This window comes from Typopeltis vanoorti, chromosome 15 (assembly GCF_054136105.1).
Source record: "Typopeltis vanoorti isolate ZY-2024b chromosome 15, IOZ_Tvanoo_1.0, whole genome shotgun sequence".
Taxonomy (NCBI): Eukaryota; Metazoa; Arthropoda; class Arachnida; order Uropygi; family Thelyphonidae; genus Typopeltis; species Typopeltis vanoorti.
The window spans coordinates 1,492,489-1,516,146 of NC_143563.1; the positions used below are offsets into that span (position 1 = coordinate 1,492,489).

At 39.7% G+C, this 23,658-nt stretch overlaps 1 protein-coding gene across 1 annotated transcript; it reads right to left on the reverse strand.

Moving 5' to 3' along the window:
- Positions 1-3,161: 3,161 nt before the first annotated feature.
- Positions 3,162-17,300, reverse strand: LOC150098302 (clotting factor B-like). Its single transcript, XM_090405127.1, has 5 exons — positions 17,200-17,300; positions 16,829-17,068; positions 6,711-6,967; positions 4,497-4,660; positions 3,162-3,326 (listed from the first exon to the last, which is right to left on the reverse strand). Exons 1-5 carry the CDS (start codon positions 17,298-17,300, stop codon positions 3,162-3,164), a joined length of 927 nt encoding a protein of 308 aa, XP_090261253.1.
- Between the last annotated feature and the right edge of the window lie 6,358 nt (positions 17,301-23,658).

Consider the following 23,658-nt stretch of genomic DNA (forward strand, 5'->3'; position numbering starts at 1 on the left):
GATCTTCTGTCCGTTCTATCCTAGAAGCTGGAATCGCTTCTTTGAGGAAAGCTCCTCTCAATCCCCAGCAAAGACTGTTTTTCCTTTCCCACTATCTCCTACCTCGCTTTTACCACAAGTTGGTGCTTGGTATGACATGTATCTCGGTACTGTCCCGAATGGACAGAGCTATCCATTCAGCTGTGAGATAATGGCTCCGACTGCCGCCTCACATCCCTACTGCTTATTTCCAGGCGAGGGTGAAGGACGGCGGGCTTGGGGTTCCAGCACTTAGATGGCTGATCCCACACCTGCGGCTACCAAGAATCGCGCAGTTAGAACTATCTTCTTCCCCTATCTGCAGAGAGGCTTTCTATAGCCCATTAATACAAGAAGACTTTGGGAAGGTTACAGGCTGGTCCCAATATCAAGGTACTTTAATCGAGTCAGCACCCCAGAACTCAAGAGATGGGCATCTCTGTTGCACTGTTCTGTAGATGGTGCTCCTTTAAAAGAGTCATATCTGGTGAATTCTCAGCATCATTGGGTAAGAGATAGCACCAGACTCCTCCCTGGGTTCGAGTATATCGACCTTATCAGGACGAGGATCAGTGCCCTGCCTACTCGAACTCGCACAGCTCGATGGGGTTGTGACGACTCCAATTGTAGTGCTGGCTGCCACTACAGTGAGACATTGTCTCATAGAGCCTGTGTTGCTTCGGTACATATGAGGTCCGCGTGCAGCGACATGACGCCGTGGTCTCCATCCTGAACAAAGGTTTTAAGAACAAAGGTTGAGAGACCGCGGTGGAACCACATTACAGGACCTCCGCGGGTTTGCGTAAGCCAGACTTAGTGATTAAAAGAGATGGTGACGTTTAGCTAGTTGATGCCCAGGTGGTGGGAACAAGGCGCCCACTAGCTTATAGCCATATTAATAAGGTAGACTATTACAAGAATAACTAATATCTACTTAGTAAGATACGGGAGGCGCATTGGGCAACTCCGAGGTTTACCAGAGCCACCATCTCTTTACATAGCGTATGGAGTGCAAATAGCTAGAAGGACTTAAAACAGCTTGGGCTTACGCAGAAGGATATAAAAGTTCTTTCCTTGAGGGCCCTACAGGGCACACTGGTGGCATGGCGTTGCCACCAGAGAATGACTACAATGATAACTAGAACAGGCATAAGGTAAAACACTTGTAAAGGCTCAGGCCATTTTAAAGTCTGGACGAGATGTCTGGACGTGATATAAGGGTAGTACTATCCATAACCAGTACAAAGATTAATAAAAAAAATAATAATAACCAGTGGTATACCACAAGGATCAGTGCTTGGTCCACTGTTATTCAGTTTGCACATTCATGGTATTGTGAAGAATTTGACATGTGACACGCAGCTATTTGCTAATAATGAAAACATAGGTACGGTAATCAGTAATGGTGCTGATATGCAGCACTTGCAGAATGATTCGAATAGGCTGAAATTGTGGGCATGGGAAACCGGGTGTCAGTTGAATGTCAGTAAATGTAAAGTCATTCACTTCGGCATGATTAGATATCCAATGTCTAATTATATTGTTGGGGTTATGCTTGAACAAACTGATGAAGCTAGCGATCTTGGAGTGTTAGTACATAGGAAGTTGAAGTTCAGGTGTCATGTAGCAAAGATTGTAAATACAATTCAAAAGATAACTGCAATGCTGAAACGAACGTTCATATATAAAGACAATATTGTCATTTTGCCTCTTTACAAGGCCTTGATAAGACCTCACTGGGACTATTGTGCGCAGGTCTGGTCTCCTGGTTTCCGTTGTGATTCTGATATATTGGAGAGAGTGTGAAAAGGAGAGTGTTAAAAATGATATCAGGATTGTGGAATACTAATTATGAAGACAGATTGAGAATTTGTAGGCTGCAGACACTAGAAAACAAACAGGAGAAAGAGGGGTGATATGAGGGGTAACTTACAAACTTCTGAAAGGGTCATACGGGATTTCAATTGATGGAGTTTTTCAATTTATGGAGGGTGGGGAAAGGACGAGAGAGCATCCTTGGAAGCTGAGATTGAAGGCCGCCAAGAACTGAGGTGAGTGCTCGATTATTCTCTCATAGGGTGGTGCATGATTGGAATGGATTGCCATTGGATGTTGCTTTTGCAAGTAGAGTGTATGAATTCCAGAAGAGTTACGACAGCTGTAGAGAATAATACAGCCTCTCTCAATGAGCCTCTGACTCTCTGGAGGTCACTTCTATTGATAATAATGATGACATCATCTACTCCAGCTGCCTTTGCACATCTCATTTTATTCATTTACACGTAAATAAATGACTCCAGGCTAAGATATCCTTATCTTCATTTTACATGTCACCATTATCATTTTTGATTTCTTTTTAAGTGCTCTTCCCTCCATTAATAAGGATTTCAATATCCTCTCCAACATTTTGCGGCAATTCTAATATTTGTATTTTATATTCTTTTCGAAGTCTTTCACTGCCTTTGTTAACTACTTTTAGACATTTTCAAAACTTCAGAAATCCTTATAAATACTTCGAGTCATCGATGGAATCCGCACCTCGATCTTTCCAACCAAACAGCAACTCTCTTCATGACTGAGCTCACGAGGCTGCCGAATACTGTTGGGTGTTCGCAGTCCACAATCTCTGAACTCACACTCCGCAAAGCCTATTCGGCTACCCCTACTTTACGTGAAATACAGTTAATAATCATGGACGTGTTGTTGAGTGTTGGGAATATTTATTTGTTGTGTTTCTTGTTAAAGTAGCAGAAACTGTTCAGAAGAAAAGCAGAACTTCTATCGTCTGCTATTTAATGTAGTCCAAGAGGATCCATATGACGCCGGAATGATGTACGCCGTGAGCAGTGCTGGGCAGAGATGCAATTGTGGCTGAAGGAAATGACGGAGAAACTTCAGAATTTGTTGCTGATTAGTCTGGCAAAGAAAACAACGAGAAGTAAAACAGAAATGTCTGTCAATAAATAAAATACTTTATTTATTTATTTTTTTGAGTTATTACACTTGAAGACGTTAATAAGTTAAATGGATTCATTATTTCGAAACATCAGAAAGTCTTTGCTCGTATGAAGGCAAAACGCTGCGGTTGTACATTTTGTTTTCTGAAATCATCTTCACCGCTGCATCAAATTACAATGGAATGTTTATTGTAAGCCGGTGGTATTTTCTTCAATCCATTTGAGAAACTCCGATACTCTGGTGTACACTCCCGGAAATCCAGGCTCGGCACATCTGAACCCAAAGGAAACGATGCCGACCAAAGTCCATCCACCACCATCAAACATCACCAAAGGACCGCCGGAATCTCCCTGCAAAGGACATAAAAACGAACTCAATTAAAGTGGTGATAAAACGAAATTCAGAAGGAAACAAAACATTACATTCAGCTTTTACTTTGTTATCTGAATTTGGCGTCCACATGATATGCACGTGAATGTGAGATACTCTCTGATTCCGGTTGGACTGTTTTAGAAGAAAATATGACTGCTTGGATCATAAAATAGACTGACACTCCTTTACGGTATCTAAAACAAATAATGTTTTAAATTTTTTGAAAGGGAGGCGGGGGGAAGCCCTAAAATATAATGGGTCATGAAGTATTATGTTTGCAAGATTTATTTCTTTATTTGGTGTTACAATTTATGCGTTTTAGCTGATTTAGAAACAGTTGAAACGTGTAACTTGTTTTCTGAGTTGTTCAAGGAGAATGCGGTTGATGTTTTCTCCGTTTTTTTCTTATTTTCATAGTCTCACTCTTTCTTTGTTGATTTTCTCCAGTTTTTTTTTTTTTTCTTCAGTTATTGAGTTTAGTTAAGCAGTGTCCTGGAGTGAGCCTTATGATATCACAGTAGATTCTCCCCTGTTAAAACTTTTAAGTAGCGGTTCTAAGTTTTTTCATATCGTTTATCCCACTCATAAAAACCTTTAAACAAGTCCAATGAAGAATTTGACGTCTACTTATTAATCTCCGTAAATCACGCGTGCTGGGTTTCTGCGGTACTTTCCTGTCAAGGTCCCAAAATCATTGGTAGCCTTGAACCAGCTAACTGTGATGGCTAACGGTGCAGAATGGCTTCGCGCTGCTCTTTAAAAGTTAGATAAAAGGCTTCTCTCTGGGGAATAAAAGGTTTTCGAAGATTGATTTATTTTGTTTTATTGAACTTGCCGATTTTGTTTCCTGCATTTACTTCCTTAAGCTCCTTAAGCTATGAACGTAAAAATAAATAAAAATTAATCACAATCATAATTGAAGTAGATGAACAACTAGTACAGCTTTCAAAATAAATAACTAAATAAAGAAATAAGAAGTCGAAGCAACCGTTTTTGCACTTTCGGTTCGTAGCACTGAATTTCGCTTTCGACAAACGATAGTGGCTTGCAAAAAGAGGATTGGCGGAATTCGGTTCTTTCATTAACACTTCACAGTCCTTTAAACTAATGGCCGAATTGAACGAAAACAGTTCCCGCCCGTACTTTACCTGGCAGGCATCCCTTCCTCCTTCGGACAGTCCTGCACAGAGGAGGTCATCGGTGATCCCTTGAGGGAACGAAGTCATCGATCGCCGACTGTAGGAAGTGTTGCACTCTCTGTTGGGAACCACTGGAAGTATGGCTTCCCGAAGGACATCGCTACTATAGCCACCTGAAAAGAGATAAAGTAGTCAGAAGTATCGTAATGTAAAATCTCGCGCGATAAATTGTTCTAACTTACCGAGCTCGATTTTACAAGGGTCTCAAATCAGAATATTACATAAATTATAATGCAAAGTGATGTGAAATGTAAATGAGAAAGCAATTCTATTTTTGTATAATATGTATGATTTAATGTCATCTGTAAAAACTACTGTGTTGATAACTAAGGAGAAGGATTATTCTTTGGAATGAGTCGCCAGTTAAGTTGCCCAGATTAGGAGAAAACAAAAGAAACACCCTGAAGGAAAAGGTCGCAAGGATTTGCAAAAGTTGAAAAAACATGAGGAACAAACAGCTCGTAAAAAAGGACGCGAAAGTGAATTCAGCACGCCTGAGGATAGCGTGAAATTTGCGGAGGAGACGTTCACTCGTGCTTCAACGGTCCACTCTTTCATTAGGGTTTACGAGAGCTCCCGAGTGTTCCGTGAACCTCCAAAGTGAGTGGTGTAGCTAGAGCTTTTGCTGCCCGGGGCGATCCCTGAGTTTGCCGCCCCTCTCAATACACAGCAAAAATACCACAAAAAGTCAAAACGACGTATAGAAAATAAATTAAAACACTATGTTTATTTTTGAAGTAAAACTTTAATTTCAACATTGTAAAATGTTATTTTCCTTTCTTTTCTGTTAGCAAGATCGTCAATGACATTGGCGAAGTCTATTTCATTGTAATGTAGGTAATTCGTAATCTATTTTATTTAGAAAAACTCCTCACAACTAGCAACACTTACAGCAGTTGTGAGGAAAATTCGCAGTAGTATTACAATATTTGGAAATGAGTTCTCGAGCCTGTATTTTAGAATTAACTGCAAAATTTCAAAAAGGTTTAAAGTGCTTCCGGGGCGGAGGGCCCCCTCCGTCTCCTGCTAGCTACGCCTCTGTCCACAGTTGCCGTGTTTCTCCGCGACCACCAGCACCTGTGGTCGGGAACAGATGGAAAGGTATCAAGAGAGGATATCATCCAAGTCTCCCCAGGAATTTATTCGTAAGAAAAACCATCCAGTTGTCGACTGCAGAGGAAAAGAAAAGGAAACATATCGCTCGAGCCACCACTAAAGATGAATGAATAGCGTTCAAGTGAGAACAAGAAGCATCCTAATCAGGACAAAGGTAGGAGGTGTTCTAACGGAGCTTTCGCTTAATGCAACTTGCATAATATAGTAATGTAGAGTATTGCAATGTAGAGTGACAATCAAAATTTAGGTAAACTATGAAGGGAAGCCATAACCAATTACTTGTCTAACATGTACTTACAATTTTTTTTGGATAGGGCGGTTAAAATATGTAACTTGTTAAGCAACACGCTGATCTGAGTCTTACCAATGTACGATCTCGAAAAAAATTACGAACTTTTACGAACCCGAACCTGTGTGCTGATGGAAAATTGCCACGACTAGCTTAAGTATTAAGCAGGATGAAGACAAGTTTCTGTTAGAGTTACAAGCTCTTGCATTGTCGATGTTCCAAGACTTCAATCCTTCACTTCCGGAAATTCAATCTGGCTGGTGCAGTCAAAAAACAAATAAATTTGCAGGCTGAAGGGTTTAAGGGACTGAATAAGTCGCAGACCTACTGCTGGCGTCAATTGAAATTAGAGCGTTCATACTTGCAATTTAGGATTAAGGAAAGGAAGAAAATGGGAGGGGGACAAAAATCGGCATAGGTGAATTAAAAACATACATTAATTAAGGAACAATTAAATTAGAGACATAAATTATAAAGACACATTTTACAAATAGCGCAGCACCCGATGTGGATAAAAAATTATAACCAGAATTGTTGCATTACAGTAATACCGAAGTGTAATTTAACAGTGAAATAGAAAGATATCTGGGAAAATCTAATAGAGGATTCTTTGGAAAAGGCAGACTGCGCTAATGTGAAGTGTTTTCGCATTGAATTCCCATTAGCACCATCTCAGACCGAACCTCACATTATCTGAAAACAGAATAATTTACACCCCCCCCCGGTCTAGTTATCATATTCAGCTTTCCTGTACTTACTGAAAAAAGTGTCTCCCCATCCAGTGACTGTGACGGGGCTGTCCTCAATATTTCTTGTAGACATTTCTGGGGTCTGCAGACAAACGTGTCTCATCCTCTCCGAGTAGGGAACGCTTTCTCTGAGACGGATCACCGCAATATCGAAGTAGTTTTGGCTCGCGTCGTACCTTTCATGTATCTTGATGCTCTGAACGGCGTAGTCCGTGCCCTCATCGACTCTGTGGGCTCCTAATCGGACCACGAACCTCGAAGGATTCCTGGACAGTAGAGAAGTAGGAACATTGAGAAGAGGATTTTGTTCCTTCGTTCAATTATGTTTCTATTCGGAATAAAAACCGTAACAAGAAGGAAATGAATACTCACAGACTGGGTCTACTAGGAAAGCAGTGTGCGGCTGTGAGAACGTAGTTGGGATTGATGAGAGTCGCCCCACACTGGAAGTGATATCGAGTGCCTCGCCTCCTCATGAGAGTTGCCTGAAAAACAAACGCAGAGAAATTTTATTGAATTCATTGAAATGCGTTATTTTGTGGCGCGTTGCTTTGATAAGTTTGAGATTAAAAAAAAAAACTCAATAAAATGACAAGATTGGTTTCTCTTTTTATTTATTGATTTCTATCATGTTTCTCGCATCACACACTTTCTCTCTCTCTCTCTCTCTCTTTCTCTCTCTCTCTCTCTCTTTCTCTCTCTCTCTCTTTCTCTCTCTCTCTCTTTCTCTCTCTCTCTCTTTCTCTCTCTCTTTTCGCTTATTCACCTAGTTCCCATTAAACATACGTACCATCCATGGCCAAGAGTAAAAGGGTCTGCTTCTATGCCGCCTCCAATTATTATCCGGACGCCACCGTCTTTGTCATCACGGGGAATCGATATCGTCAAGTTTTCATCTGCAACAAATTCATTACAATTTCAGTACGTTTTCGACTCTTTATGTTACCCAAATATCACTAAACGTATCTAAGAAACAGATTTTATTGTTCATAATTAAAATCATTCAAATACAATGCCACTGTTATTCGTCCCTGATCGCACCGAACGGTAAAAATAGAGCCCACTTCACTCTCCGATGCCGCTCAGATGATCTGGGAAATTAAACTCTGCATACAAACACGTACCCTCCAAGGCCAGGGATGAATGAAGCGTGGTTTCCTTTCCATCCACAACCTCTCTCTCTCTCTCTCTCTCTCTCTTCTGAAGAATAATTTCACGTCTTCTTTTGACTTGAGTGAAAAGGTACCAGTTGGTCGGGGATTCTCTGATATGCTTAAAGTGGCATCGCCTTGAGACCTCAACTGATTTGTATATCAACGCTGACCATGTTAAACATTGTGTTCACCATGTTTCGTGAATTTAATTCGATATTGGAGTGTTGTCGAGATGTTGAGAGACTTGCACTCATATTTGAAGCATTTCATCTGGAAATTAAACTCCAGCAAGCAAACCGTAAGGAATTGATACGAACTGTGACGTTTGTTCTTCGAAGGCGGTTTCGTAAATGTAGTACGATATGGGATAATAATACGGGGGTGAGAAATATCGCGTCTTTGCGAGCGCATTTCACCGTAAAGGGCATAAATTCTCTCTACCTTTTCTGGATTTAAAAAAAAAAAAAAAGGAAACATTCGAAAACATTTTAACAATCAATCATCCTTGAGATTAAGTTCCTCAAGAAATTTCCATGCCATCTTTATTCTTCATCAAACAGAACGCAAAGTCCTGCTTCCCCAGCACTCGCTAATGCAATCATTCATTGCTCTTTCTTTGACAGCTTTTCTTATCCGAGAGTATTTTCGCGACATCTGCGCACATTTCCATTCTAACCACGCGTCTTCTCCATTTTTAAAGATCCAAATTTGTCTTGTGTGCTTCCAGTTTTCTCATCTACCGCGTTCGCTCTGTTCAATAACCCCCAAATCTTAGATCCCCCTTTCTGCAAGAATCATCTTCCCTGACTGCATTCTCCCAGTAACTAATGAGGCCCCTGGCCTGTAATGGCCACGCGAGAAGTAACCGACGCCAACTGGTAAACTATAATGAACTCATTGCTTCGTCAAGCTGCAACTTTCATTATCTTTGGGAGCATCCAAATGAGAAAGTGCCGATTGGATCCTCAACAATACCCTCCTGAAAGATTCAGATAATAAACACTCAGACTTTAATAACTAAATTCACTCACTCGAAAGGAAATACAGAACCAATGAAAACATGGTGGCCTCATCAGGAATATAATCCTTCACGAAGATCTACAGTCACCAGAAAAATCAAAAGAGGAACCTCAGCATCCGATAACTTGAAGAACAGCTCCAGTATCTCCCAGAAGAAAGCCCTGAATATCATTCAGCCCCCACCCAAGCCGTGCAAAGACACCTAGAATTATCGGCAAAAGTGCCCTACTCTTAACTCACGGTATACACACATAAATCTTTCGGATACACTCAAAAACTCTTTTGTTTTTGGAAAAAAAAAAAAGGCAGCAAACTGCATCTTTGCTATTAGACTACAAGATGGAAGCAACACAGACGATCCAAGTAAAATCACTTATAAAATCCTACAACACTACAAGAATACATACAGCTCTACAGGGACATCCCTTCACGCTATTCACGAAAGACTGAAAGAAAACCCATCGAAAAAAAATCCTAACACAGACATGTATTATTATAATATTTATTGTATTTATATTCAATACAAAACATACACAAGAAGCGTATTTCTCTCCCGCTCATCGCCCTCACTTGCGTACATTAGCAATGAAACACTAATTTAAAGCACGAAAAACTTGACCGTTTTAAAGGAGTGCAACATTTTGTGTTTGAAAGCTTTTTTGTGCTTCTTATCAATACCTTTGAAATTAATCTCATATGAATAAGGAGATATTTACTAAATTCATTAAACGCCGAAATACGCAGGAAGCAAAATAAAATAAAAAATATCTACTTTGTCTTAAAGCATTTTACATTTGTTTTCATTATTTCACGGCCCTTCCCTCAACAAAACTGACGGCCACCAATGGAGCCGCGGCCCACAGTTTCGGAAGCGCTACTCTAGACAATTATACACACTAGCCATGGAACCTTTCTTAAAAAAGAATATACGACACCGTGATCTCCGAACGAACCAGCGTAACACAACCACATCAAAAAATAACCAATCAGCATATGTTGATGACGTCACCGTAATAATCCGTAATGGCAGTAATCGATGAAGCACTCAGGTTATATCCACAAGCCTCAGGGGCCAAATTAAACTCTGCGAAAACCACTGGCTTGTGGTCAAGCAGATGGAAGGCTAGAAATGACTCGCCGATTGTATGCGAACATACTTTGGGTACACCTTGGCAACACCAAAATATATAACACATTGTACTGGGCGACACAGCACGACAGATTTAAACAGATTCTAGTAAAATGGAACAGCATTCGTTCAATATCTCCACTTAGAAGACGAGTCCTAATAATCAACCAGATGGCTGCCACTGTGCGATGGAATACCCTCAAAGTACTGGCACCGCTTGAACACTTTCTCCATCACATTCAACAGGCAAGTAAACGTTTCCTTTGGAACAATTCTACCTGGACAACTTATTCTGTACTCTACAAGCCACTCAACAAAGAAGGTCAAGGCCTGATTTACCTTGAAAAGAAGATTAGATCCTTCAGGATAATCTTTCTCCTAAAGACACTTCAGTCTAATCATAATTATGTAACCAGCTTCGATTATTAAATCATCCACCAGAATTTTTACACTTTCCCCAATCCTCTGAATGGCCAGTTCTGCGCCATCACCTCCTAAGTTACCTCATTTTTACAGAGATTCTCTACAGCAGTGGAAAAATACAGAACTTCATCACACACTGACAGGATCAACAGAGTCAGTTAAGCGCTGTTTTCGAACAGAAAACAGTGCTTAAGTACTGGCCAGCCTTTTGTTTTCCCTACATGGAACTGGGCAGTAATCAGAAGCATATGCGACCTCCTTATCCAGATCCTAATGTGGAAAACATTCACATGCCTACCACTTAAAAACCCAAAATAAGAAAAGCAACATCAACAGATGCAAGCTGCTATTATAAAAAGCCTTCCCAGATATTGCTTCACCTCAGGGAATCTGTATTCCTTCTAGAAACTGTGGGGAGCCCGCCTTTCATCTTGTATCATCTGAAGACTCTCTTCCAATTCTTCCTTCCAACTACAAGAAAATATACCACTGCCTCATGTCAGGGCCTCCAACTTCGTCCTTCTATATTCATCCTTATCCCTCTCATCTACAAACCTGCTAACCCCTACTCAGTTTTCAGTGGGATTTGCATATAAATCGAGGTGTACCAAACCAGATTACGACATACAGTAGAGGCTATGGCATAACATCTTGCCAAATCGTACAAATTTCAACTTAGAGAATCGAATCTGTGTCTCTTCTGCGAAGTTTCAGGAACTTTGACACACACATCTAACCTCTCCTTCAAAAAAAGCGATGATCACCTATGCCCTGAATACTGCCTCTAGTACTTGAACTACACACACACACACACACACACACACACACACACACACACACACACACACACACACACACACACACACACACACACACACACACACACACACACACACACACACACACACACACACACACACACACACACACACACACACACACACACACACACACACACACACACACACACACACACACACACACACACACAGCCAAAAAGACCACCGCAATTTAGTTTATACAGCAGAGAACAGATACAGAATATGTAATTTTCTCTTCATCTGCGCCAAGGCCGTCATCTACAGCAGCGCTTCCGAAATGTGGACCGTTAATTCTGTTGAGGGGGTCGTGAAATAATGAAAAGAAATTTAAAATGTTTTAAGACTAAATAGATATTTTTTATCTTAAAAGAAACGTATTCAATTTTTATTATTTATTATTTCTCTTCTGTTATTTTTTATATTTTAAAGGAAAAAATCACACATTGGTGTTGGTTCACAAATTTTGCTTCCTGCATATTTCGGCGCTTAATGAATATTAGTAAATATCTGCTTATTCATATAAGTTTAATTCGAAAGGTATTGATAAGAAGCACAAAAAAGCTTACAAACGCAAAACCTTGCGCTCATTTTAAAGGGCCAAGTTTTTCTTGCTTTAAGCTAAAGTTTCATTGCTGCTGTACACAAGTGCGGGCGATGAGTGGAAAAGAAATACGCTAGCTATGCATCTTTCTTATCGAATATAAATACAGTAAATATTACAATAATATATGTTTGTATTAGAATTTTTTGTTTCGATGGGGACCGTGAAATCTTTAAATTTTTCCAAAGGGGGCCCTTGACATCCATAAGTTTGGGAAGAACTGACTGTTCTTCTACAAGAACTGTCGCGAAATTCATAGAAGAGTGGAATTCAACTGGTATCCTGTTCTATATCGCCTATGAAGAAACACTTTAACTGAAAGGTAACTAAGAGTGATGCTGAACTGTATTGTTGACTATGGCATATATATATATATATATATATATATATATAAGGAAATTAAATGACTTTATACCGAGAATGACAAATTTATTGTTAAGATACGACTAGTTTCGTTGAAATACAACTTCTTCAGGTATCACAGGCAAAGAATAAAATAAAAAATAACAGACACATGAAAAAATACATTAACAGATCTAGTATAAAACAAATACATTTAAAAAAAGAATGCCTGCTAGAGTTCCAACTGAAGTTGATTACGTGCGTGAGCTGGTATTAGTGCGCCAGTATTGGACAGTGGCAACGTGCGCATCAGAAATATTGTAGCTAAGGCTGTTATTAATATGAGACGAATCAAGCGATATTTCTTTAGATTCAATTATTCTTCTTTCCAGTTCATCATAGCACACATGGATATTTCTCAATAGTATTTCTCAAAAGATGTAAGTTCCATTCTATGATTCCTCGATTTCTTAATTTTAAAGAATCCATTACAACCGACAGAGCTCAAAGAATTTTCCACAGAGCTAAACTAGAGCTTTTATCGGATCGGATTTTTGATACAAAACGTAGTCTAGCTGCTTATTTTTCTAAGAAGAACGCTCTTGAAATCCGTTTATCTACTTCTCTAGACTCTTCATCTTGGAACAATTTAAAAGATTTCTGCACTCTAATAGCTTCTAATATCCAGAACTCTAACAAAATTATTCTCATCAGAAAATTCAACTCTCTAAAATGTATGCAGGATCGTCACACTTCCAATCTTAATTCTGCCTATTTAAAAAAAGTTGTAATTAATAATTCTTCCCATCCACTTTCAACGGCAGAAGAAAGTGTACTTGCCAAAGGTCTCAATTTTTTATAGATCCTACTTCAATACCCAAAGAACTATTCTTAACAAAGATATCCTTTTTAAATCTAAATTTTAATTTTAAATCTAACAAAGACATCCTTTTTAAAAAACCTTTGTGGGACTTCCTTTTCTCATATAAAAAATTCAGCTGATTTTGTCTCCAAAATAAAAGACATCAAACTCAACACATCCGATTTAATGGCAAGTTTCGATATTGTTTCCCCTCTTCACGAATGTCCCTACGCAAGAAGTTCTAGACCTTCTCCAGAGGAAACTATCCAAGACATTTTTCTCCTTACTTTCTCACTGTGTGAACTCAGGATACTTCAAATACGATAACAAGATTTATAAACAAAACTGAGGTTTAGCTATGGGCAACCCGCTTTCTCCGATTCTTGCTGACATATTTCTTCAAGATTTTGAAGAAAAAGCTATTAATTCCTCACCTCTTAAACCTAAAGTTTGGTATCGTTACATTGACGATGTATTTCTCATCTGGGAACACGGTATCAACAACCGCAACCTTTTCCTGGACCACCTCAACAAGTTTCCTCAGAAAATCAATTTCACCTGTGAACTGGAATCCGACGACTGTCATCCCTTTCTGGACTTAAAACTTACGAGATGCGGTGAGAACATCAAAATCTCCATTTTTAGAAAACCCACTCACACAGACAGATACCTACATGCTTCTTCCCATCACTACCCTCCATAAAAGTTTGGTATTATTTCAACTCTGGCACATCGAGCCAGATCTTTATTAACAGATGAAACAGAAATTGAATATGAACTCAATTTTCTTAAAAAGTCTTTCTTTAACAATGGATTCTCTCTTAAAAAGATTAATAAATTTCTCTCTGTCCACCATTCAACTGCTCTTGAAGATTCTTCTCCACCAAGAAGTTTCATTTCGTTACCATACATCAACTCTCTCTCTCCCCGAAACTGGCAAAAATGATCCAGAAATTCAACATTAGAACTTGCTTCACTACGTTTCCAAAACTTCGCTCCATACTAAGTAGACCTAAAGTGAAACATATCCCTACTCAGTATCCAGGAGTCTACAAGATTTTGTGTGATTGTGGCAAACCATACTACGGCCAAACTGCTAAATCCATCATTTTACGCATGGAAGAATATCAAAGAGAAATTTCTAACAGTCTGTGCGGTGCTTAGGAGGGTGTTTGTTGAAAATGCAAAGAATGCAAAGCAATCTGTCTGCACAGAAATTTGGTGACGTCAAAAGTAACAACAGGAGATGTTTTGCGGAAATGAAACAGGAATGCGTTTTACTTGCACTGAAATTATCAATTGCTGAGAATCCCGTTGAAGAATGGAGTGGCGATCACAAATAAGATTGCATAAGGGTTTGGTATTCTGGAAACTTTGGCGTCTTGTGTAATAACAGAGGGATTGCCGTATGGGAAGAGGCGTGAAGTGCACTTTCATCAACTAAACTGTGGGTTGGATTATGCAGATGACATACAGAAGAAGGAAGAGAGCATTCGCAAGCAGTCATGCTCTTATAAATAACAAGAACGAGGATAAAAGAAACCACTGTTTACCGGGGATGAGTGAGATTAGTCCCTGAGAAGTGGCGATATTCTCTCTCTCTCGGAAGCAGATTTCCCAAATATAGCAAAATTAATAATCTTATCCCACCCGCTAAGCGGAACACCAAGACAAGCGTTTGTATTCATGTTCGCGTTTTTGTACCCGAAACAGCAAACAGGGAGCTCTGGATTCTTTTATTATATCATGCATCGCTAAATATTACCTTCAGCGTACTGACAGGATTTTAAAGCCCTGATGAAAACCAATAAAGGCATCGTTTCTTTGGTTTTCTAGTCACAATTCCCGTCTACCTCTATGTAAAACGCCGTCCAGGGGACGGCGTTTTACATAGAGGTAGACGGGTAAGAATACCCTAACACCTCTACATAAAACCGCCAACACGATTGCAGCTAAAAATCCCTAACAAATCGTGAGCTAAAACGGGTACGAACTCAGGTGTTTCATACCCAAGAACATCATCGAATTCTTCTGGGCCAGGAGGGTTCCTAAAATATTCATTTCGTTTCCGTAAAAATGGAAATATAAAAGTGTTCAGTGTAGACCTAAACTTTTATTTATCTTTCTATTACAGCTGTTTTCTTTAGTATACTTTAAAGTGTACGATATGTCAATAATGGAAATGCAATCCGAAATATACGCATAACAAAACTGGCAATCCAGGTCTACTCACCAGTACGCTTCACTCCTACGTCCATAATTAATCGCCGAATTCCACAATCTACAAAAGAGAATATAACCAGTAATCAGCTGAGGGATCACTCTCTCTCTCTCTCTCTCTCTCTCTCTCTCTCTCTCTTTCCTTCCCTCTCTCTCTCTCTCTCTCTCTCTCTCTCTCATTTTCTTTCTCTTCTCTCTCTTTCTCTCGTACTCACACATACACACACACTCACACACAGAACGAGAGGCGTTTGCATTTGACATCAGTGATTAAAATCACATCGTTTAGTTCTACGCTTGCACAAAATGAAAATATTTGCCTTGAAACAAACTGGGAGCGATTAACAGCATACACAACGTTAGAACTTGTAATACGTAATATCTAAAGAGAAAGAACAGATAGTTCTGAAATTAGTTTTTCATTGAATAGACAGCTCGGTTCAAATGATTCCCAAGTGGAAAATGCTACTCAGAGCTGACTTGCGATGAAATGCAACACACGACAAGGCATCGCCATTGTAATCATCGAAAAAGATTTACAGAATGAGTTACTTAGCAAAGAATCCTGAGATGGATCTAAGCTCCGGTTAAAAACAAAAGAATTCTTCAAAAAAAAAAACTTTGTGATCTTAATTCATTTTAGAAATTATGGAATTTACAACCTTTATAAATAACTGTTTTAATATCCCGACGTTCTTTTTCTTACAGTAACAATGATGTCCTGTTTCTAACATGACCAGTGTTATATTAGATTTAAGATTCTGGATTATCTACAGTCCTGTTTATAGTTAGCTCCTAGGAAGGAAGGTTCCGTGGGTCGAATATGTGTGTTCCATATGCTTGGGATTTTTAGACCATCATGATTGTTCAGATTGGGGTAGTTGATAAGAATCTCACAGGCTTCCTTAAATTTGCATTCACATCACGTTTTGGTTATGTAAACAACTGGTGCTTTTCCAGTCAATTTTATGTAAAGTGTTCAGGGCATGAGCCGAAACTGAACACTTTTCATAGAATTGATGCAATGCAAACAAACTGGTTCATCACAATCATGATGGTCTAAAAATCCCAAGCATATGGAAGGCACATATTCGACCCACGGAACCTTCCTTCCTAGGAGCTAACTATAAACAGGACTGTAGATAATCCAGAATCTTAAATCTAATATAACACTTGTCATGTTAAAAATAGGACATAATTGTAACTATAAGGAAACTATCTATAAAAAAGAATGTTTCTCTTATCTTAAATAGAATTTAGCTTCGATGTAGTTCCTAAATATTATTTTTTTTTAAATTTTAGCTGTAATTTTTATATTTTAATTTCACTAGAGGTCGTGCCTGTCGAATAACCGTTCATCAAATCATTTAGCATGCTGTGTGAAATGTAACTCAGCTTGTCCTTGTATATATTTCAATATGAAGGTCGAAACGTCAGGAAATTAAAATGGTTATTAATATCACGGTTGTAAAGTCCATAATTTCTAAAATGAATGCTGATCACTGTGCAACACTAAAAGAAAGGATTCGTACTCTTGAGCAAGATTCATGCTTACCTGCGAGCCTCAAATTTGGCGCCGAAATCAAGCGTGAAGAAACGGATGCACAGCACACGAAAGGAATATTTCCGTGCCAGTTGCAAGGGGACTCCGCAGTTCGGTGTCCATCCGGAACACTCTGTGACCATTTTACATACTCCGGCTGAACCATTGACGGTAGTACAAGGTCCGTGTGAATCTTTGTCCTGTAATGGAAGTTTGCCTCGTGAACCTGAAAAATGCAGAACAACTTTTACTCTACAAATAAATTAAAAAAGAAAAAAGAATAATCTAAATAACAGATTTGGTGCAATGTTTCGTTTTTACTGACACGAATACAGCAAAACAACAAAAAAAAAAAAAAAAGAAAGAAAGAAAGTGTGACATACCGGGTGGAACAAGGACGGTCGCTAAGCAGCAGGAGGTCGTTACTGCTGAGGTCAGTAAAAGCATCCACGTGGGGTTCATCTCTAAAACGAAAATTTAACATGAGTTTCGACAGTCACTGCAAAGACTTTGTAATCAAAACATTTTTATAGCTTTTGGGATGATGTTTGCAAGCTACGTCAGAAGCGAATCATTTTTCAAAATGAGATTGCACTTTTCTTAATTAGGATGGTTAGCCTCAATCAGTTAATGATGCGTCTAACTTAAGCAGCAGCTTTCATTTTTTGATTGATAACAAAAACGGCATCCTTTATGCGCACCTTCCATTCTCCCAAATCAGAGCAAGGAACTGCAGGCTTGTTCAGAGTGGCTTCTTTGATGTCTGCTCGCAAATAAAGTAGAGGAAGACAACAATCCAAAGATGGATATTAACATTCCGCCATTGAATGTGCACTCATAGTAATTTGAAGGGGAAAGTTAGGACAGGATCGCTCTGAAAATGGAAGCAGTCTCATAAAACCTCTAAATAACACTCTTACGACATTCTCACAATATCCTTGTCTGCTCGTGCCAGATATCCAAGAATCTTCTCCACAAGAAAGTGCGCTTCAAAATTCAGATCTGACAGACTTCGTATAAGTCTGTCAGGTGTGATCCTTGGATGTCTCTTTATTTCGAATGACAGGAGAAAGGCAGAACGGAAGGAGGTATTAGAAATACCTTCAAAGTTTTGATTTAAGTAAAACAATTATTGCGCGTCGATTGACTCGAAAGTTTCAGCGAAAGTCGAATAAGCGATTGCTGACGGCAGCATTCAAAAACGTAGCTGCTAACCACCAACAAGTTTGTAACCATCCATCGCATCGTTCAGTAGCAAAATATATGTGTTTGACCCCTGAATAATCGGTTATCTTAATGCAATTTTAACTCAAAGTCACTAATATTGTTCACTCATGATAAACTGGAAAAAAAAATGGAATTATGATCCCAAAGTGTTGGTTACAGATCAGAGACGCTATCCATTTGACCAACACGGAACTGTTTAATAGCAGCGAGAATTGGTCGGGTTTAGCAAAATGCCCTTAGAACCAGAAGCTAATGGAAAAGAGGACGAGTAAAATACAGCTCTTGATGCAATGAGTGCAGATTTTATTATTATTATTATTATTATTATTATTATTATTATTATTATTATTATTATTATAACTAAGGGAGACCTCCAGGGAGTCAGAGACTCATCCAGAGAGACCACATACTACACGCACCAGCTATCATACTTATTCTTGAATTCATTCACACTGCTTGCATTCAAATCATCTAATGACATTCCATTCCAATCACGCACAACCCTCTGAGAGAAAAATCTTGCCCTTGTAGCCTTCTTAGCGGCATTCATTCTAGCCTCCCGTCCTTTCCCCACCCTGTATAAAATGAAAAATTCCATCAATAGAAATCCTGTTTGAACTTACAGAAGTTTGTTAGTCTCAATCATATCGCCCCCTCTTTCTTCTGTTTGCTAGTACTGCAGTCTACAAATTCTCAATCTGTCTTCATAATCAATATTCCACAATCCTGATATCATTTTTAACACTTTTTGTACTCTCTCCAACACATCAGAATCACAATGGAAACCAGGAGAACAGACTTGCACACAATATTCAAAGTGAGGTCTTATGAAGGCCTTGTAAAGAGACAAAATAACATTCTTATCTTTACATGTCAACATTTGTTTGAGCATTGCAATCATCTTTCGAGTTGTATTTGCAATCTTTGCCACACAGCCCCTGAACTTCAACTTCCTATCTATTAATACTCCAAGATCCCTAGCTTCATCAGTTTCTTCTAGCCTAATCCCACCAATATAATACGACATTGGATATCTAATCACGTTGAAGTGAATGATTTTACATTTACTGACATTGAATTGACACCCATTTTCCCATGCCCACAATTCCAGCCTATTCAAATCATTCTGCAAAGATTGCATATCAGCAGCATTCCTGATTACCCTACCTATCTTTGCATCATCAACAAATAGCTGTATGTCGCTTGTCAAATCCTTCCCAATATCATTAATGCGCAAATTGAATACAGTGGACCGAGCACTGATCCTTGTATTACACCACTTTTTTTTTTTTTTTTTAAATCTTTGTACTGGGTATTGGCAGTACTACTCTTACACTTGCATCACGTCCAGACTTGATATAGGCCTAAGCCTTTAAAAGTGTTTCACCCTATGCCTGTTCTAGTTATCATTGTAGTTATTCTCTGGTGGCAACGGCATGCCACCAGTGTGCCCTGTAGGGCCCTCAAGGAAAGAACTTTTATATCCTTCTGCGTAACCCAAGTGTTATAATTCTTTATAGCTGTCTTTGCTCAATACTCCATGTAAAGAGATGTTGGAGCTGGTAAACATCGGAGTTGCTCTATACTTCTCCCGTATCTTACTAACTAGATCCTGGTTATTTTTATAATAGTTTACCTTATTATTATGGTTGTAGGCTAGTGGATGCCCTGTTCCCACCACCTGGGCATCAACTACCGAAACGTCACCATCTCTTTTAATCACTAAGTCTGCCTTACGCAAACCCGCGGAGGTCCTGTAATGTGGTTCCACCGCGGTCTCCCAACATTTGTTCTTAAAACGTTTGTTCAGAATGGAGACCACGGCATCATGTCTCCTCACGCGGACCACATGGGTTCGGAAGCAACACTGGGCTATATGAGACAATGTCTCACTGTAGTGGCAGCCAGCCTTACAGTTGTAGTCGTCACAACCCCATCGAGCTGCTCGGGTTCGAGTAGGCAGGGCACTGATCCTCGTCCTGATCAGGTCAATATAATCGAACCCAGGGAGGAGTCTGATGCCATCCCTTACCCAATCATGCTGGGGAGGCACCAGATATGACTCTTTTCAAGGAGCACCATCTACAGAACAGTGCAACAGAGATGCCCATCTCTTGAGTTCTGGGGTGCTGACTCAATTAAGTACCTTGATAATGGGATCAGCCTTTAGCCCGCCTTGTCTTCTTGTATTAATGGGCTATAGAAAGCCTCTCTGCAGATGGGGCAAGAAGATAGTTCTAACTGCACGATTCTTGGTAGCCGCAGGAGTGGGATCAGCCATCTAAGTGATGGAACCCCCAATCCCACCATCCTTCACCCTCGCATGGAAATATGCAGTAGGAGTGTCATAGTTGGAGAAATTATCTCACGGCTGAACGGATAGCCCTGTCCATTCGGTAAAATACTAGATATATGTCCTACCAAGCACCAACTTGTGGTAAAAGCGAGGTAGGAGATAGTAGGAAAGGAGAAACAGTCTTTGCTGGGGCTTGAGAGGAGCATTCCTCAAAGAAGCAACTCCAGCTTCTAGAATAGAACGGACAGAAGACCTTTCCTTTGGGGTGAACATGATTCCGAGGTATCTCCACTCTTCCAGGATGGTGAAAGCATGCAACGGCCTCCGGTGCAGGGAAAACTCTTTAGTTTCGACCTTAAGCTTCTTGTCACGACCAGAGGAGACAAGAGCTAAAGAGCATGACTTCTCTACATTAATACAAAATAAGTCAAATGCCCGGTCAAGAAGTTCCTGCAAGCCTATCTTAGTAGAGGCTACGAGAATAAGATCGTCCGCAAAGGCCATAGCATTAAAGGAAGAAGCGCCTGAGAGTAGCCTATATGGCTAGGAAGAGAGTGAAGAGACTCTTCTATGAAGCAGTTAAAGAAAAGGGGAGATAGAGGATCATCCTGGCGAACACCCCGCACTGCGGGAATCGAAGTTACACGGGATCCTGTAGTGATAGTGATGGAGCTACCCAAGTATAGCTCCATAACATGGGAAAGAAAGGGTTCTGGACATCCAACAATAGACAGCACTCGAAGGAGAGCAGGAAGTGAGACCGTGCAGACTCACATTTCCCGTATACCACTTTTTGATATCTGTCAGTCATCTATTCTCTTATCCATGCTAATATTGTATAACCCAAATCCATTTTCTCCAATTTATGCAGCAGTCTGCCATGCTGTATTCTGTCAAAAGCCTTAGCAAAATCCAAAAGTATCATGGTGTATCCATTTCCCTTGTGTAGTTCAATGGTAATATTAGCACTCAGTTGCAGACACGCGATCACAAATATTAATCGTCGTCCACCGAAACTGGATCTAGGAGAAGTGGAAACCAAAATACCAAGTCGAGATCTGGATAGGCAGCCTAAATAGCTAAAACTTTTACTTTTGTCTGCGTATTTTCGGCAATATTTGTGTTTTGCGAATGTAATACTGAATTTCAGTGGTGTAGCTAGAGCTTTTGTCGCCCGGGGCGGTCCCTGAGTTTACCGACCCTCTCAATACACCTTTTTGGTGTATTGAGAGGGTCGAAAAACCTACAGAAAGTCAAAACGACGTATAGGGAAATAAATTAAAACATTATGTTTATTTTTGAAGTAAACCTTTAATTTCAACATTCTAAAATGTTGTTTTTCTTGCTTTTCTTTTAGCAAAATTCGATGACATTGGCGAAGTCTATTTCATAGTAATGTAGGTAATTCTTAATCAATTTTATTTGGAAAAAAACTCCTCTCACAACTAGCAACACTTACAGCAATTGTGAAGAAAATGCGCAGTAGTATTACAATCTTTGGAAATGAGTTCTCGTGCCTGTATTTTAGAATTAACTGCAAAAGTTCAAAAAGGTTCAAATTGCAGCCTCTACGTCCTCCTCTAGGTACGCCTCTGCTGAATTTTCCTTCCCGAAATCATCCACACAAGACCAGTTAAGAGAAGACATCCTGAATATTTCTCGAGACCAAAAGCAACACACATCTTTCAGACCCAGTTACGCAGGCACTTTACATTTTAGAAATATTATCCCGACACACACACACACACACACACACACACACACACATACACATCAGAACACATTCTGTTAACGCAAGTAAATTATATATCCGACTCACCTGTCAGCAGTGTGCAAAGCTCTCTCTCTTTCGTTCTCTCGCCCAGCAACGATGGATTTCTGCTGTGATTGCACGTGCGAGAAGCACTTTAAGAGTGAAGCACTGCGAACCGAAGTTTCTGTCACGAGACCTGGAATTTCCGTCAGATGTGAAATGGCTTTTTGTCACGTGTCCTCAATAAACGGAGGGATGACACGGACGCAACAAGCGAGAAACATACACAAACACTCCGCTAGTTAGCCTTGTCTGTGTGTGTGTGTGTGTGTGTGTGTGTAAGAAGACTGAAAGCGCCAAAGCTATGCACGAGGTGATTTTCTGCTGAGGCTGATCGTGCGGTCACGTGAGGCCTCTTTTCTAACCAGTTCTCATGAGAACAAAATTTCACGTGAGGGGAACCACTTTGGGTGCATTCGTAGTTTTAAATGCAAGCAGAAACACGTTCTCTTCATATTTGCAGTTCCAAATCGAAGGCGAAGATATTCTAATTCTGTTTGAAAACCATCTCACATTGCCTCACCTTTGTAACATCCAAGAGGAAAGATGCTCGCCAGTGTGATGGCACAACAACGGAACAGGAAGACCTTCCCACCTGTCTGTTGATTTGTTTTTCCTGCAAATTTTCCATCAGTGAAGTGAAAATATTACTGGCACTTCCTTTCCCTTCCTGCAAAGTTACAAATCGGTTCCCTTGAAGTAAACCTCATCCAAATACGAGAAAAACCGAAAACGTAATTTTTAATTTGTGAACTTCCCCTGCAAGAAAGACGGGAATTCAAACTGCTTTGATCGGGAAGTGAACGTTAAAATTAACTCGGGATTGTCAAGTTACTGCAATTTAACTTTCAACCCACGTGTCTAATGTAATTAGAAAAATACAGTTTATTTTAAATCGAAGTTAATTTTGTATTGAACGAATTAATACAGATGCTAACTGTTAATAAGTAAGGTTTTTGAAAATGTTAATAAATGCACTTATTGAAAGTATTTTCACTTAGATGCACATACAAGTCCTTAACTTTCCAGAAATCAATGGTTTCCGTATAGGCACGCGACAGCTAAACCTAATCCTCTTTAACTCCCTGCGCATAATTTGATTCATGTGTCACCATAGTTTGGTGACACATGAATCAAGAACGGACTTCATTAAATGCCTCAGTCACTTGATACACACAGGAAGTTCTGTTTGTCCGTACAATCTTCTCAGATGAGGCAATCTCGTTCTTGACAGATTATCTTAGGACCACAGTTACGCTTTATAGACAAGCAAAGTGGGTTATTTTCCCACTGATTGAACATGCTGTATATCTCACCGTTAGAGAAACCAGTCAGCTCAGCTGTTTTCGAAATCCTGGTTCAAACGGGACGGACACCCGTAATAAGCCCTTTATTGAACTCCGAAAGAACTTCTGTAGTTCTGCGAACTGTGATCACACCGTTGACGATGACCAATCAGCAGCATTCTTAAATAGCTGATTGCGACCAACTGTTCCGAATATTCGC